This window comes from Triticum dicoccoides, chromosome 5B (assembly GCF_002162155.2).
Source record: "Triticum dicoccoides isolate Atlit2015 ecotype Zavitan chromosome 5B, WEW_v2.0, whole genome shotgun sequence".
NCBI lineage: Eukaryota > Viridiplantae > Streptophyta > Magnoliopsida > Poales > Poaceae > Triticum > Triticum dicoccoides.
This window is the reverse complement of record NC_041389.1, coordinates 715082546-715097683: the sequence shown is the minus strand read 5'-3', so window position 1 is coordinate 715097683 and position 15138 is coordinate 715082546. Positions and strand designations below refer to the sequence as shown.

At 46.4% G+C, this 15138-nt stretch overlaps 1 protein-coding gene across 1 annotated transcript; it reads right to left on the bottom strand.

Moving 5' to 3' along the window:
• Window positions 1-1698: 1698 nt before the first annotated feature.
• On the bottom strand, window positions 1699-5189 carry LOC119306838 (putative receptor-like protein kinase At3g47110). The gene is made up of 2 exons (XM_037582959.1): window positions 2270-5189; window positions 1699-2142 (listed from the first exon to the last, which is right to left on the bottom strand). The coding sequence occupies exons 1-2, from the start codon at window positions 5184-5186 to the stop codon at window positions 1766-1768; spliced, it is 3294 nt and encodes a 1097-aa protein (XP_037438856.1). The 5' UTR covers window positions 5187-5189; the 3' UTR covers window positions 1699-1765.
• Between the last annotated feature and the right edge of the window lie 9949 nt (window positions 5190-15138).

Here is a 15138-nt window from a genome sequence, read left to right as displayed (position 1 = left end):
TCCTCTGCTCCGCTTGTGAGCCAAACCCTCGCAGCCGGCGTCAGTCATCTGCACCTGCAGGGTACGCGCGTGGGTTCATACTGGTTTGGGCCAACCGCACAAGGATCATAGTCGTCTGTGTCATATTTAAAGGCCATTAATCTGCATGTTGTTTCCTAATTAGGACAATTCAAAAGCACTGAAGAAGACCCGCTCGCACTACGAACTTTGAATTTGTCTAGGAATCTCACCCTCACATTCATTTCGCTAAATTCCAGGTTATACAGATTGTTTCTTACAAATGAAGCAGTTTCTTACAATGTTTCACTTTTCCTAGAAACCATATTTTTTATAATGCTAACCTTCCACCACATGAATCATTTTGTCTAGACATGTACTACTTTTGAATCACGGACATTACTTTGTGGGCCCTGTTTCTGTAAAATTTGCTCACCCATGTTAGTATCATGTCTAAATTAGCTCTATAACAATTGGAATATAATATCCATCTTGTTTCATTGATATCTCGCCTTAGAGAAATGCAAGCCCCACTATTACAATATTTGAAATATATATTTAGCATATTTCGAAATATTTTCCAAATAATAAAATGTCTAAAAATATATATATTTACAACATTTCGAAATATTTTTTTCTTTACCTCTTAATAGTTTTTTAAAATAGCATACGGACATTATTAAAATTATTTGTGTTTTCAATTTTTTTTTGTGATTTAAAAAATATTCAATCAAAATAATACTCCCTCCGTCCGGAAATACTTGTCGAAAAAATGCATAAAAATGAATGTATCTAGAACTAAAATACATCTAGGTACATCCATTCCTCCGACGAGTATTTCCGGACGGAGGGAGTATGTGAATTGGAATTGTTATACTCAATCAAAATGAGCATACAATTCAAGATACAGGCAGGTTCGACATAGAATTCCAGTGAGAAGTCGAATGTAGACATGCAGTCCAATACAGTCCATCAATAGCAAATATCTGCAGCTGTATCTGCTGGCTAGTCGAGTGCAGAACTTTCTTCACCGTCACTGTTAACATTTATGCCTGGCGCTGGGAAGATGACATCGGTTACAGTTCTACAGTACCTAGATGATAGACGCAAATTCCATTTTGTACTCGAGAAATTTATTTCCATGCCATTGAATAATTAAGGGCTAAATTTCTCATATTCCACTGAATATAAGAGCATATTACTGTCTTCCCTGCGCAGAACATGAAGAGATGGTCATGCGCAGAACTGGATCACGGCTTTCAACCTGGATTCCCACATAAACCAGTTCAATTTCTTTTGTGAGATCAATATAAAGGTAGGGATCCCCCTTGACAAAGTTAAAAAAATTGATTTTTGCGGATCCTCATCCTTTCCTAGGTCACAGGCGCATCAATCATTCGTTCTCAATCATCACCTTGCCGATGGGTGTACCACGCGGCGAGCATAGCAACAGAGTTCGAAGTGGAGCGATGTGACTAGAACGAAATGCACCGCATGCCCAGGAATTACCCGATGATTGGACGAAAGCCTGCACACTATCTAGCAACAAGAAAGTGGCAAGCCTTGCAACACAGACGTGGCAGACATAGCAACACGGCCAGAAGAAAGCCATGATTAAACAACTATACATGCCAAGTGTACAATACAACCGAACAATCATTCCTCCCTGCCCATCTCAAAAGGCTTGTGATTGTTCTAAATGCACAGGAATGGATACATTGGTCCATACATAGTTATATATGAGATGAAAGCTGGCGTGAGGGAGGGATCATTGTGTAGCATAAGGTGACATCTTTGTTGCATGTTTGGTGTACTCGGCTTTGATCTTCTTCAGCGCCACAACCACATCATGCATAGTCATCCTCTGGTTAGGCGAGTCACTGGTACAGACCAAACCTAGCTCAAATACCGACTCAAGAAAGCCATTGTCCAAGCCGCAACTAGAAAGAGAGGAGTCTTGCAGTAGCTGGCCATCAATGACCTGGACAAGCTCTGCGGGAAATGCACGATGAACCCATTGCCTAAGGTTTAGTTGTGCACCGAATGTAGCATCAGTGGGTCTCCTTCTAGTGAAGACCTCAAGGATCATGATTCCATAACTAAACACATCGCTCTTCCTTGATGCTTTTCCAAGCGACCCATACTCTGCTCAACAAAATATAAATGGAAATTAAACCTTATCCTTGTTGTTTTGAGTGAATCCATATATTTTATCAACGGTTTTAACAAGTGCTTGGTTGAGAAAGATAATAAGTGCTAGCTAATTTAGTACCTGGTGCCATGTACCCAACTGTTCCAGGCATGCTTTCACTTATCATGGAGCTGTCATCTAGAAGCAATCTTGCAATCCCAAAGTCTGCCACATGCGCCGTCATCTCCTCATCAAACAGCACATTGCTAGGCTTTAGGTCACAATGCAATATAAGCTCGTAGTGCTCGTGGTGTAGATAATTCATTGCCATCGACACATCGAGCATGATGCTTAGTCTTTCAAGAAATCCCAAGCACCTTGTACTCCGAGACATGTGTAGGAGCATCTCTAAGTTGCCATTGGGCATGTACTGAAGCACTAGTGCTCTGAAGTCAAGGTTGGAACATGTGTTGAGTATCTTTATCAGATTGCGGTGTCGCACCATGCGAAGCACTTGACACTCGGCATCAAAACTTCGGATGGCATGCTCCAGCCGCATGTCAATAACTTTTATCGCCACAACCGAACCATTGCTCAATTGACCCTTAAATACTTTTCCAAAGCTTCCGAATCCCAATAAGTTTTCTTCACTAAAATCATTAGTGGCACGAATAAGCTCACGATAGGAGATAATCTGATGTCCTAAGACATTAGTTGGATCAACAGAAGTTTCACCATCTGCTTTCTTAAGTTTCCTTCGAGTCCATATGAATACAAAAATGGCAATGGCGAAAGCTAATGCAAGTATTGGGAGTAGAAATTGAAGCAAGTGCCTTTTACTTGAGGGAGATCTGTCGAGGCATGGTGGAAATCTTAGGCGTGTGTCCCCACATAGCCCGATATTTCCAATCAAAGATTGTGAGGTGAGGTTTGAGAAAACACCCCCCTCGGGTATTTGGCCTTCTAGACTATTGAATGAGAGGTTCAAGGTAGTCAAGTAGGTCAAGTTGGCAAGGAACATGGGAATAGTGCCAGAGAGATTGTTAAATGAGAGGTCTAATGATGCTAAACTTTTTAGCTTTTCAAGAGGGGAAGGAATTGAGCTATTGAAAGAGTTATGTGACAAATTTAGGTAGGTTAGCATATTAAGTTGTCCGAATGAATTTGGGATGCTTCCAATCAAGAAGTTGGAAGAAACGTCCATGTAATTTGTTTGTCTTAGACCAGAAACATCAACTGGTAATGCACCAACAAAGGAATTATGAGAAAAATCTAGTTTGATAAGTTTATCTAGGTGGAAAAAGCTCGCGGGTATCATGGAATTTAAATTGTTACTGGACAAGTCGATGTATTCTAACGAACTTAGATTACCAAAGTTATTTGGTATGGAGCCTAAAATTTTGTTTCCTTGGAGAAACAAACGTTGTAGTCTCCCAAGCATACCTATTTGTGTTGGGATAGGGCCTAACATTTCATTGTAAGAGATATCGAGCCATACCAGATTTTCCAACATACCGATGGATTCTGAGATTGGCTCGGTGAAGAAGTTGTTACTAAGATCTATCCATTGAAGGTTAGTTAAGTTTGAAATTGTTGTTGGAATTCCACCAGTTAACTTGTTGTAACCTGCAGTAAAAGTGATTAGCTGTGAACTAAGGTTCCCCACATGGCCATGGAGGACGCCTGTGAAATAATTAGATTGTATCACAAGGAGTTGGAGTTCTCTGCACTTGGAAAGAGCTGATAAGAAGTCTATGTTTCCCTCTAAATTGTTTCCTGACAAATCAAGCGTGACTAGAGCCGAATTTTCTCCAATTGTTGTTGGTACTAGACTGGACAACTGATTACTTTCCAAAGAAAGGAAATACAAATTGGACAGGTTGCCAAAGGAAGCTGGAATTTTACCAGTCAATTGATTGCCTCCAAGGTACATATACGAGAGTTCATGCATAAGACCTAATTCTGGTGGAATCTCTCCTGTGAGGTTTCCGTTTGAGATGTCCAGATCAGTAAGACTGGTGATATTGCTAAGAGCATCTGGGATTGAACCAATAAGGCCACTAAAACCCAAGAATAGTATTTCAAGGTATGGCAAATTGGCTAACCATGTTGGCAAAACATCCACAAAGGAATTTCTACCCAGATCAATTACCTGCAGGTTCTGGCATGATGCAAGCCCTACCGGAAATTGACCATAAAAGTTGTTATCATCAAGCGAAAAGCGTTGCAACATTGGGAGGTTGAAACTTTGATTCCTCGGAAACATTCCAGTTAAGTTACCATTTCCTGTGAGTATCATGCTTTGTAGGCTAGACATGTTGTAAATGGCTTGTGGCACCAGGCCAGAGAATTGATTAATTTGTAGGCTGAAGAACTGAAGCATGGATAGAGATGCAATGGTGTTTGGTATAGGACCTGACAGGCTATTATTTCCAAAATCGATGACCGTCAAGGAAGGCGTGTTATTGAACAAATGTGGTGGAATTTGACCAGTCAAGTCATTTGCGGCCAGAGCAATCACCTTAAGGTTGTGCATATGCAACAACATCTCAAAAGGGATCTGGCCTGAGAGTTGGTTCAGAGATAGACCAAGGTACTCGAGCCTTGTGAGGTTCCCTAGGGAAGTAGGTATAGCATTCGACAGGCTATTACTTGAGAGACGGAGATGCATAAGACGATGTAGCCTACCAAGTTCGGCTGGAATGGAGCCCGTGAGATTGGTGCGGGTGAGATTGAGGACAGAGAGAAAAGAGAGGTTACCAACATGAGGTGCCAAAGAGCCAACGAGAGGCATGCCGTTGAACGATAGAGCAGTGACACGTTGCCTTCGCCGACTGCATGAAACACCAATCCAATGGCAGAAAGACGTGCCGGTGGTCCAGTTGGTGGCAAGGATGCGGAGAGGATCGGCGAGCTGGGCTTTAAAAGCCAGCAGCGCGGCAAGGTCGGTGTCGCTCCCGTTGCTGTTGGTGGTCGGACTGGAAGAAGAAGCCGAGACGGCTGAGAGTAGTATGAGTGTGAAGATAGGGATACGTGCGGACATGGATTGAGCGGCCATTGAGCTAGGTGGCTGGGTTGTTTGTGAAGCCGTGTGTGTGCATTGAACAGCTGGAGTAGTGGTGAATTTATATAGGGTTTCTGTAGACTTCATTGAGATACGTCAAAAGAAATAACCAATACGTCAACTTCGCAACAAGACTTGTGGATCAATAAATTAAAGATGCAGGGAAGAAAGCGTAAACGACTCCCATACCCTCGAAGTTTTCTTTCTTTTCCTGGGTTTCTTCGTTATGTTTCGTGGACTGCATTGAGTTTTCCTTGCTTTTCAACGCAACTCATTCTCTAAATCAGTATACATTTAAAAAAAAAGAAAACTTCCGATCTATACATTTTCAATAATGGCAATACAAAGAACACTAGAAATAATAAAAATTACATCCAAATCCGTAGACCATCTAGCGACGATTACAAGCACTGAAGCAGTATACATCTAACTCGTAATTAATTCACCTACAGGCTACGAGTGAAAATAATGCACACCGTTGAGTTGAGCTAGTCCATCAAGAATAAGGGCAACTCCAACGCTATACATCAAAATATCCACGGGCATGTTCAAACGTGTCCGTGGATAATTTTAGGGGAGCCCGTTATTCAACCCGGTACACTAAGTAAAAGTGAAAACGACATTTTCATTAATATTTAGGTTGTTTTTAACATAGCAAGAGTAACTGACCCTGATCTCTTGTCGGAGTCCCCCTCCTGGCTGTCGACGGCGCCGATGGAGGTGAGTCGACCATCGAACCGGACGGTCCGGACACGTAGTCGGTGCGGCCCAACATGAATGACGCAGAGCTACTGACGTTGTCAACGTTCCCGTCCGCCACCACCTACGCCACCTCCGTGTCCGCCTCCAGCACAATCTCCGTGAATAGACGGCCACGCGCTGCCTCGTTGACACGCTGTGGCAACCGCTTGCAGCGGATTGTACGGGCGCTGCAAACAGAATCGTACAACGCCCTCTCATCATCGACGAAGCCCAGTTTCTCTGCGATCATGGCCATGACACTGGTAGGAAAACCCCTATTACTGACGCGGGGTAAAAGGCTAGTAGTAGCGCGGGTAGCCGCGCTACGACTAACTTTATAGTAGTAGCACTGGCGTGATTTTTGAGATTTTCTCTTTTTTGACCATGTAGATTAGATGCAGCGCAAAAAGGCGGATGAACATAAAATCGAGCCGACTCATGCAATACATCTCGAAGATGTGATCAAACCGCGGGAAGAGCATGTCCGTGGGGGATTTGTCGATGAATTCTAAGCTCTTCGGCACATTAACCACATAAAATGTGTATCCTGGATCATTCGATCGGAGAAGACTCTTCTCTGTCGCCATCACATGGTCATACAAGCGCCTCGATCATTAAATGCAGGAAAGATGCATGTTTCCTTTGGTGGGAAAGCATGTGAATTCAATCCCCTGCCAGCTTAAATTTCGTTATATTTCGGGACTTGACATCTTGCTGCATTGAAATTTCCTTACTTTTCCACGCAAATCGTTTTCTAAAGCAGTATACATCTAGCTCCTAATTAATTCACGTACAGCCACTCATCACCAGCTACCGCGTAGCCCGCGAGGAAAAATCTGAGAGTTGAGCCAGTCCACCAAAGCTGACCTGCAACTAAGAGCAACTTAAGTGGCTCCCTCATCCCACTGCCGTAGGGGGTCGGTCCTCCTCTGCTCCTCCTGCTATACAACAGTCGATAAGAGTTGTTCTTGGAGGAAGAAAATCGACTTTTGATGATGGTGGTCGATCTGGGCCATTTCGTCCTGTGATATACCTTTGTCACGCACGATGGACTGGCCCAGCTCGACCATCATCAAAAGTCGAAATACCCGTGAGAGAGTGTCCACCATATATATACCACCACCAGAGAGAATGTCCACCATATATACGTGAGAGAGTGTCAATGAGAGTTGTTCTTGGAGGAAGAAAATTGACTTTTGAAGATGGCGATCGATCTGGGCTAGTTCGTCGTCCTGTGATATACCTTTGTCACGCACGATGGACTAGCCCAGCTCGACCATCACCGAAAGTCAAAATATCCGTCAGCGTGTTGCCATGATTAATTTGCTTAGAAGTAATCTTTGATGTTCGATTCTTATGTTATTTTTCATTGTGTGATGAAAGGTGTTAGCACCGATCAATTTCGTGGCTATGGCTTCCTCCGACGATGCAGCTTCCATTAGGGTCAACTCCGCAGTCAAGGAGAAGCGCGCCGAGGACCGCTTGGCGGCACTCATTGAGAAGAACCCGCAGCTGATCCTAATAAAGTATTTTGAGGATCTGGCCAAGAAGAATCCGCCAGCTAAGGACGGCAAGGCCCCACCACGTAAGGAGAGGGACAACCCGGTGCCATTGAGTCCACCAACCATCATTCCCGACTACAACTCGGAGTAGTCACCTAGATAGTTTGACGTTGATTTAGTGATATAGCTGTGTAGCTGCTAATATGGACTTGGATGGCCACTTGTGATGATTTTGATTGTATGAGTGATGAATGCTTACGTGGATTATGTATGATGTGCTCTTTAACCTTGCATTATTTCTCTGCCTCTTTTTCTCTTTCTTTGTAAATGAAATGGTATGCGGTGTACACAGGTAGGTGTCCAGGAGTCTACGATTCATGGTCTGAATGCAATGAACAAGTGCTTCGTTACGAAGGCAGCTCCCATGACTCGTTCAATAGCAGAGAGAAGACAGAGTATCATTACAATCAATATGTGCTTTACCAGAAGAGAAAAACTGAATTAGGTAATGTGCAAGCCAGAAACGGCTTATCAGGTTCAGTGGATTGAAGAACTTGATAATTCTCGTTTAGTTTGTTATAATTGTGGTGTTGCTTTTATCATGTGGTCGCATGTAGACATGAATTGACCACTTTGTTGTTTAGTAAGTAGGCACTTGTACTAAAGAGCTACTTTGTGATTTCAAATGAAGCTTGTGTGAACTATTTCTATAATGCTTATGTGAGTTTGTTGTTAACCTTTGTGACTTCAAATGCAAGTTTGTGTATTGTATATTTGTTTTTGCTGCAGCGATCCGAGTGAAAAGCTGATGAATCAGAACTGGGAAGGAAACATTACCGAGAGCCGCTCTCGGCAAAGGGTCATGCGCTGGGAGGTTCTGGACCTTGGCTGTGGCAGTTACGCCGAGAGTGGCTCTCGGCAAAGAGCTGACAGAACCAGCGGCCGTGAAGTTATTTTATTTTGCCGAGAGGGGCTATTTGGCTCTCGGCAAAATGTTTGCTGAGTGTCCGACGGATGGCTCTCGGAAAATTCCTATTTGACTGAGAGGTGTACGCCGGGTGGCCTTTGCCGAGTGCACCTGCGTCTGTGATGATTCCAGTAGTGTTGAGTGCTTGGGATTGATGTCACCTACATCCAGATTAGAAGATGAAAATTATAAGATCAAACAGGGCTAGCCCCGAAAGAGTGCTTCGGTTTAGTACTTGCTACGTGCATGGTGTGTTTGGTCATTCCCATTGGGTACTTTTTGATGATTGAGACTCAAGCTCTATTTGCGTTTGGTCATTCCCATTGGGTACTTTTTGATGATTGAGACTCAAGCTCTATTTGCATTCAGGATCGTGGTATTTCTGTTTTTTCAGAAAAAGGTTCATCTCTGTTGAGCAATGGTATTGCATGTATTCCGGTAATGTAATTTTGGTAATTAAGACCTAATATTCAGTTACAGTTATGGGATTAATTATGCCAAATATACTCGATGATGGAAACGTAATGTTGGCACACTCGGTTGAACGTTTCTCCTTGTTCTGAGAAAGATATATTCCGAATGATCCTACTTTGATGGAAGTACTAGTTGTGGTGAAAGCTGAATGCTGAAAGAGCTCAGTGACAAAATCATGCTGCTTGGATGCTGCTGTGCCATATACACGCTGCTCTGTGGCCAGCATATATGCTTAAATATTCTTCTTCGATTTATGATCATCTACCCCTTAACTGCCATGACCCTAAATCTTAAATCTCTCTCCAAATACCTGAACAAGACTGCTCCTACTATTCAGAGCGTGGGGTTCAGTTTAAGGACACATTACAAGGGTTTTCTGTTTTTGGATTCTTAATAGGGCCTTGAAATTTGTTAGCACTTCTTGCCTTTTCACTGGCTGTAATTTATTAGCCACTGCGATTCGAATACTCGTTGCTGATTTGCTGAATCAAATAGGATGGGTCCTATATATGGTGACATGACAGACGCAAACACCAAGTGTTGGATCACCATGGTCAATCGACGAGATCTCCAGCTACGACATGGCACAGCACCCCCTGTAGGCCTATAAATCGACATCTATACATACACAATTCTGCATGCCAACAAATGGTGACCTGGAATTTACATTTGCTTCTCAATTTCCTTACACTGATTAGGACACCATCTTCAAAAATGAAACTTATATAGGAATCAAGTACGCAGGGTCATTTGGAGGATTAGCACGACCATCGATTGAGTACACTCGTGACACGATATTTGTTCATATTTAATTCGCTTGAGACTCGCAGCACCAATTGCCTCCTTTTGCACATGCCGTCCATCGATCGTTACAGATTTACAGGTTAGGTGAGCCTTGCAATACTCAGCAGGCAACACACAGTTTCGTGGCTCATTCCGGCCGGCCGGCTCCATAAAAACAAACAACGCAGGCGTAAGAGATAGGATCAAAGCTCTCAGGTAAGTTGTTTCCTGGTGACGCACCACCCAGTTGTTTCGTGGCTCTTTCCGGCCGGCCGGCCGGCTCCATAAACAAACACAGGCGTAAGAGATAGGATCGCTCACCGTGTCTCACTTTGCTTAATGGACATGCTAACTACTCCCTCCGTTCCAAATTACTCGTCGTGGTTGTAGTTCAAGTTTGAACTACAACCACGACGAGTAATTTGGAACGGAGCGAGTAACTACTAGTACTCGCAAAATATCATCATCGACCCATCGTGATTAATTAAGTGAGCCAACAAAACCTCACAGCTAGCTAGCTTACAATGCCCACCTAATGTGTATTATTAAGTACTCCTACTACACTGCATACCGAGGCTCTCTTCATGTCACAGGGACAAAAGCACTGGCTAGGTAGCTATTCGTTAGCTCAGCCAAAGGAATCTCTTGCCTGCTTTAGTCCTCTTCATTTGCATGGGATTGTTCTTATTTAATTCGCTTAAGACTCGCAGCACCAATTGCCTCCTTCTGCACATGCCGTCCATCGATGTTTACTGGTTGTCCTTAGCACGCACGTACGCACCACCCAGTTGTTTCCTGGCTCTTCCCGGCCGGCCGGCTCCATAAACAAACACAGGCGTAAGAGATAGATCAAAGCCTTAGACAAATTGTTCTTGATTTTTTCGCGTAACCGCGCCTCCCTTTGCTCTATGGACATGCTAACTAACTACTACTTTTTTTTTAGAAAAGGAGGATGTATCCCGGCCTCTGCATCTGGACGATGCATGCAATCATATTATTAATTATCCACAGAAACAATACAAGGTGATACATCAATAAGCCTAAAATCACCATCTTGGCAACACCGTTGCTACTCCTATCCCCTTGATGAAGGCGTGCCGAATGTCCGGGCCTAATACCAAACAGACATCGCACCAAAGCCTGACATCTAAAGCCGGGTGTCCCGTCCAAGCCACTACCTGGATTGGGTCCCACACCGGTCTGGCACACTCCCAATGAGGACCGCACGCTGCAAGGGCCGTCACCTCCATCATCCCTCGGTCCATCTTCAGAGCATAGTTGATGCATCAACCTTGCCAGGCCTCTCTGCCATCAACGCCACCATGACGCCAGACAGCTTCCTCCTCCTGCGCGAGTCCATCTCCGCGCATCAGACACCGAGTCTCCACAGCGCCACACCGTCGAGAACCGCCACCATCAATGTGGAAGATGAAGCACCGCTCCACCAAAGACGCCGTCCTCCGGTCCCACGAGCCCGTGTGCATCTCCAAGAATGATGCCCCCAAGGGGGAAACGACACCATAGAGCCGTCGTCATCCGATCTACTGATCTAGGGTTCCCCCGGAGATAGTAGAGAGTGGCCTTGAACTTCTCCACGGCGATGCCTTCAGAAAGGAAACGACGCAGACAGCGTCGCCGTCGCCGGCCTTGGCCATAGCCAAAAGCAGGTTTTCACCCAGATCTGATCGAAGACCTCCATCTCTCGTGCACGGGCCGCCGCCATCCCTGCTGGGATCTCAACGAAGACTCCAAGGAGTGGATCGGCGCCGCGGCGTCGTCATCGTTGTGGCCGCCGTCACCGGCCAAGGGTCTCCCCCGATCCCAAGAGCCCCACCATCCAGTCACTGCCCACCACCCGGATCCGGCGAGCAAGGCCACACCGAAGCCCAGATCAAGCGGGATAAGGTGAAGGAAATGAAGCTAGCGCAGGTCGATCCAGATCTGGCAACCGGCCGACGGATCACGGCCGCCATGAGATCCCACCACCAGGTCCTCGCCTCCCACGCGCCGGCAAGACGAGCAGCTCCAGGAGTGGTTGTCGATCAGAGGCGCCGTGACCGCTGCACCGGCCACCGCCACGGAGGCCGCACGTCCATTACCAAGGCCGCGAGAGGAAGATCCCGCCGCCGCCGGCCGCCGGCAGGCTTTGCCCGGCGACGTAAGCCAGCGGCGGCGAGGGGAGACGCCAAGAAGGAAGCGCCGGCGGCGGAGATTAGTTTCCGCCCGTGCCGCCCGTGAGGAGCGACGCGGGCGTTTTCTAACTAACTAACTACTACTTGCAAAATATAATCATGGACCCATTGACGCCATCGTGATTAGGTGAGTCAACAAAACCCAGGCTACAGGGACCAAGCACAGGCTTAGCTAGCTGTTCATTAGCTCAGCCAAAGGAATCTCTTGCCTGCTTTAGTCCTCTTCATTTTCCTTCACTCGTCCCAGCTATTCACTCGTCCCAGCTATTCTCTGAGTGATTGACAAAGAACTACTGCTTTAGGGGTTTGCATTCCACTGAACTATCACTTTCTAAAAAGTGACCGAAAACTATCATTTTTTTAAATTTTGTGACTATAAACAACCAGTTTCAGATAATGACTAGTTTAGACGATTTAAACGTGTTTATGACATACGGGGCCCATCTGTCAGTGCTGATGTGGCAGGAAAGTCAACTCCTTTAGACTAGCGCAGGTGCTTGGAGGCTCGTCGACCGGCGCCTGGCAGGGGCGGCTGCGTCAGGAAGGACTCGAGGTCGGGCGGGAGTTCCCCCATGTCGGCATCCGACAGGGGCGGCGCGAGGAAGCCGGGCACGAGCGGCGGGGCCAGCTGCTGCTGCGAGGGGCGCCACGCCGGGCTCTCCCTACTGAGCTCGGCGACGGAGCGACCCTACACGATGCGCTGGAGCCGGGCACGAGCGGCAGGGCCGGCTGCTGCTGCTGCGCGGGGCGCGACGCCAGGCCCTCGCTGCTGAGCTCGGCCCCGCACTACGCGCCGGAGCTGTGCACGGATGACGCATGCGGACGCCCAGGCCGCCGGATCGGCGCGCAGGCGGACACTGGGGGCGAGGCACCCGACGCCAACGCCCGTCGTGGCCATGGGGGTGGGCGCATGAAATAGAGGAGGCGGAGGAGGTGCGGACGGACGCCCCGCTTGGTGCGGGCCGGTGACGCCTCGCCTCGCCTCATCGGACAGGCGGATGTAGATTTTCCACAGGCGAGCACCAGCGGTGGAGGGCGGCGGAGGTGGCACGAAGGTGCACACCAGATGTTCGAGGAAATGCCACCGAGAGAGGAGGAGGAAGAAGGTTGATGCTGGCGTGTGGGTCCCGCCTGTCATAAACATGTTTAAATTGTCTAAACTGGCTGCTATCTAAAATTGATAGTTTTTAGTCACAAAATTAGAAATTTTTGATACTTTTCAATCACTTTTTAAAAAGTGATAGTTCTATGGGACGGTAACCCTAAAGTGATAGAGTTTTTTGTCCATCCCTCCTATTCTCTCCACTACCCCCAAACACTCAAACAACACCCACGGCAGGGAGAAGCCGTGCAGAGAGGAATAGCTACACACCATCAATGGCACCGGTCGTGAGCGCCGCACTTGGCGTGTTGGGTCCCCTGCTGGTGAAGCTCGCCGCCTTGCTCGCCGGCAAGTTCGGCCGTGTGAGAGGTGTCCGGCGCGAGATCCTCTCTCTCCTGTCCGAGCTGACCATCATGCACGCCGCACTCCAAGAGTACAAAATGCTGGAAGACCCGGGCGTCCAGGTGAAGGCATGGATATCGTTGCTGAGGGAGCTGGCCTATGATACCGAGGATTGTATCGACAAGTTCATTCATCGCCTCGGCAAACGTGGGCGGCGCAGTGGCTTCAAAGGCTGTTCCACAACACCACTCGCTTCCTCAAGGCGCTCAATTCGCGCTGCGGGATTGCTGGCCAGAAGGCTCTCATCAAGCATGTGAAAAAGCTCAGAGATAGTTACAAGCTGAGTGAGACTGCCTGTAGCAAGACCGGGCATGCGTCTGTGGATCCTCGGTTGTGTGCTCTCTTTGCTCAGGGCCGGCTCTATGATTTTGAAGGCCCCGGTGCGAACCCGACCAGTGGGCCCAATAGAGAGAAAAATCCAATTTGATACATGAAAATATAAAATTGCTATAAAATCATAAAACTATTTTTTTTTACTAGAATCAAGCATATGTTATTTTCCCTGTCTTTGTTCCATACCAAGTATCAAGGAAGTTACAACGCAGAAAAACCATATAGAAATAGCATGCTGACCTCCAGTGGTCATGTGAAACGAAACGAGACTTTCGTGCATTTTTTGACGCAAAATCATCAATGAGAGTGTCAAGATCAATACCATCCAGCATATTCTTCTCAATGTAGCACATGGCCAATCCATTCAATCTTTCTTGAGACATTGTTGACCTCAAATAATTTTTCAAGAGTTTCAATTTTGAGAAACTCCTTTCAACTGATGCAACAGTCACAGGTATGGTCAAAAGGATACGATAAGCAATTGAGACATTTAGATAACAATCCGCATCTCTAACAAACTCAAATATCTGATCCGCTGACATGAATGTGTTTGGCAATGTCATCTGCAGTACTTTTAGTTCAGAAACGAAATCATCTAGATCGACATCTGCTGACTGGAAGACCCGGGCCGTCGCACCTCTCGCACTGGTCCAAAGCCGACCCTGATTAGCTGTATTGAATGGGACTGGCTAACTGTAATTCGCCTGAAAACATGAATTGGGTCAGTCAATTTTCCAGGATCAACTTCAACCATTGGATAACAAACGAATGGGTCTGCTCATGTCTTCTTCCTCCTGGGAAAATAGATCACGCTCGATTCCTTCCTCTCGCCGCCTGCTACCACTGGCCAGGCCGCTTGCCACCGCCGCCCGTGGCTGGCGGCGCTCCTGTGCTAGCCTTGCCGCCCCACCTTCCTCTCAACTTCTCCCCACCGCCATGCTGGCGCTGCCCCCGGCCATCCCTCTAATAACTCTTGCAAACCTCTAGATTTTCAGACGAACCACTAGTAGTAAACAGGGCTTTGGTCACAACCCAATATTCACATTAGTCCCGGTTGCATCACGAACCGGGACTAATGTGATCATTAGTCCCGGTTTGAGCGGCTAAGGCGTCGGGAAGGCATTAGTCCCGGTTCAAATGGGACCTTTAGTCCCGGTTTGAGACACGAACCGGGACTATTTTAGTCCCGGTTCGTGTCTCAAACCGGGCCGGGTCTCAAACCGGGACTAAAGGTTCAAACTCTTGTAAAAAACAAAAGAAAATGATAAAACTTCAAAAATTAAAATCCTTCGAGATGTAGTTATGTCACTACATCTACTAGTTAGGAAAATTAAAAAACTCAAATTTGGACATGTTTTGCAAAAACGTGTTATGAAAAAGTAAAAAACGCCATATCTTTTGCATACGATGTCGAAAAGAAACACATAATATATCAAAAAATCAGCACGAA

Excerpts from the sequence above, each read along its gene's own strand:
- LOC119306838 (XM_037582959.1), bottom strand. The coding sequence starts at position 5,186 with ATGGCCGCTCAATCCATGTCCGCACGTATCCCTATCTTCACACTCATA. Across the intron at positions 2,143-2,269 it reads AGTTGGGTACATGGCACCAG|AGTATGGGTCGCTTGGAAAA; the intron begins GTACTAAATTAG and ends TTTGTTGAGCAG.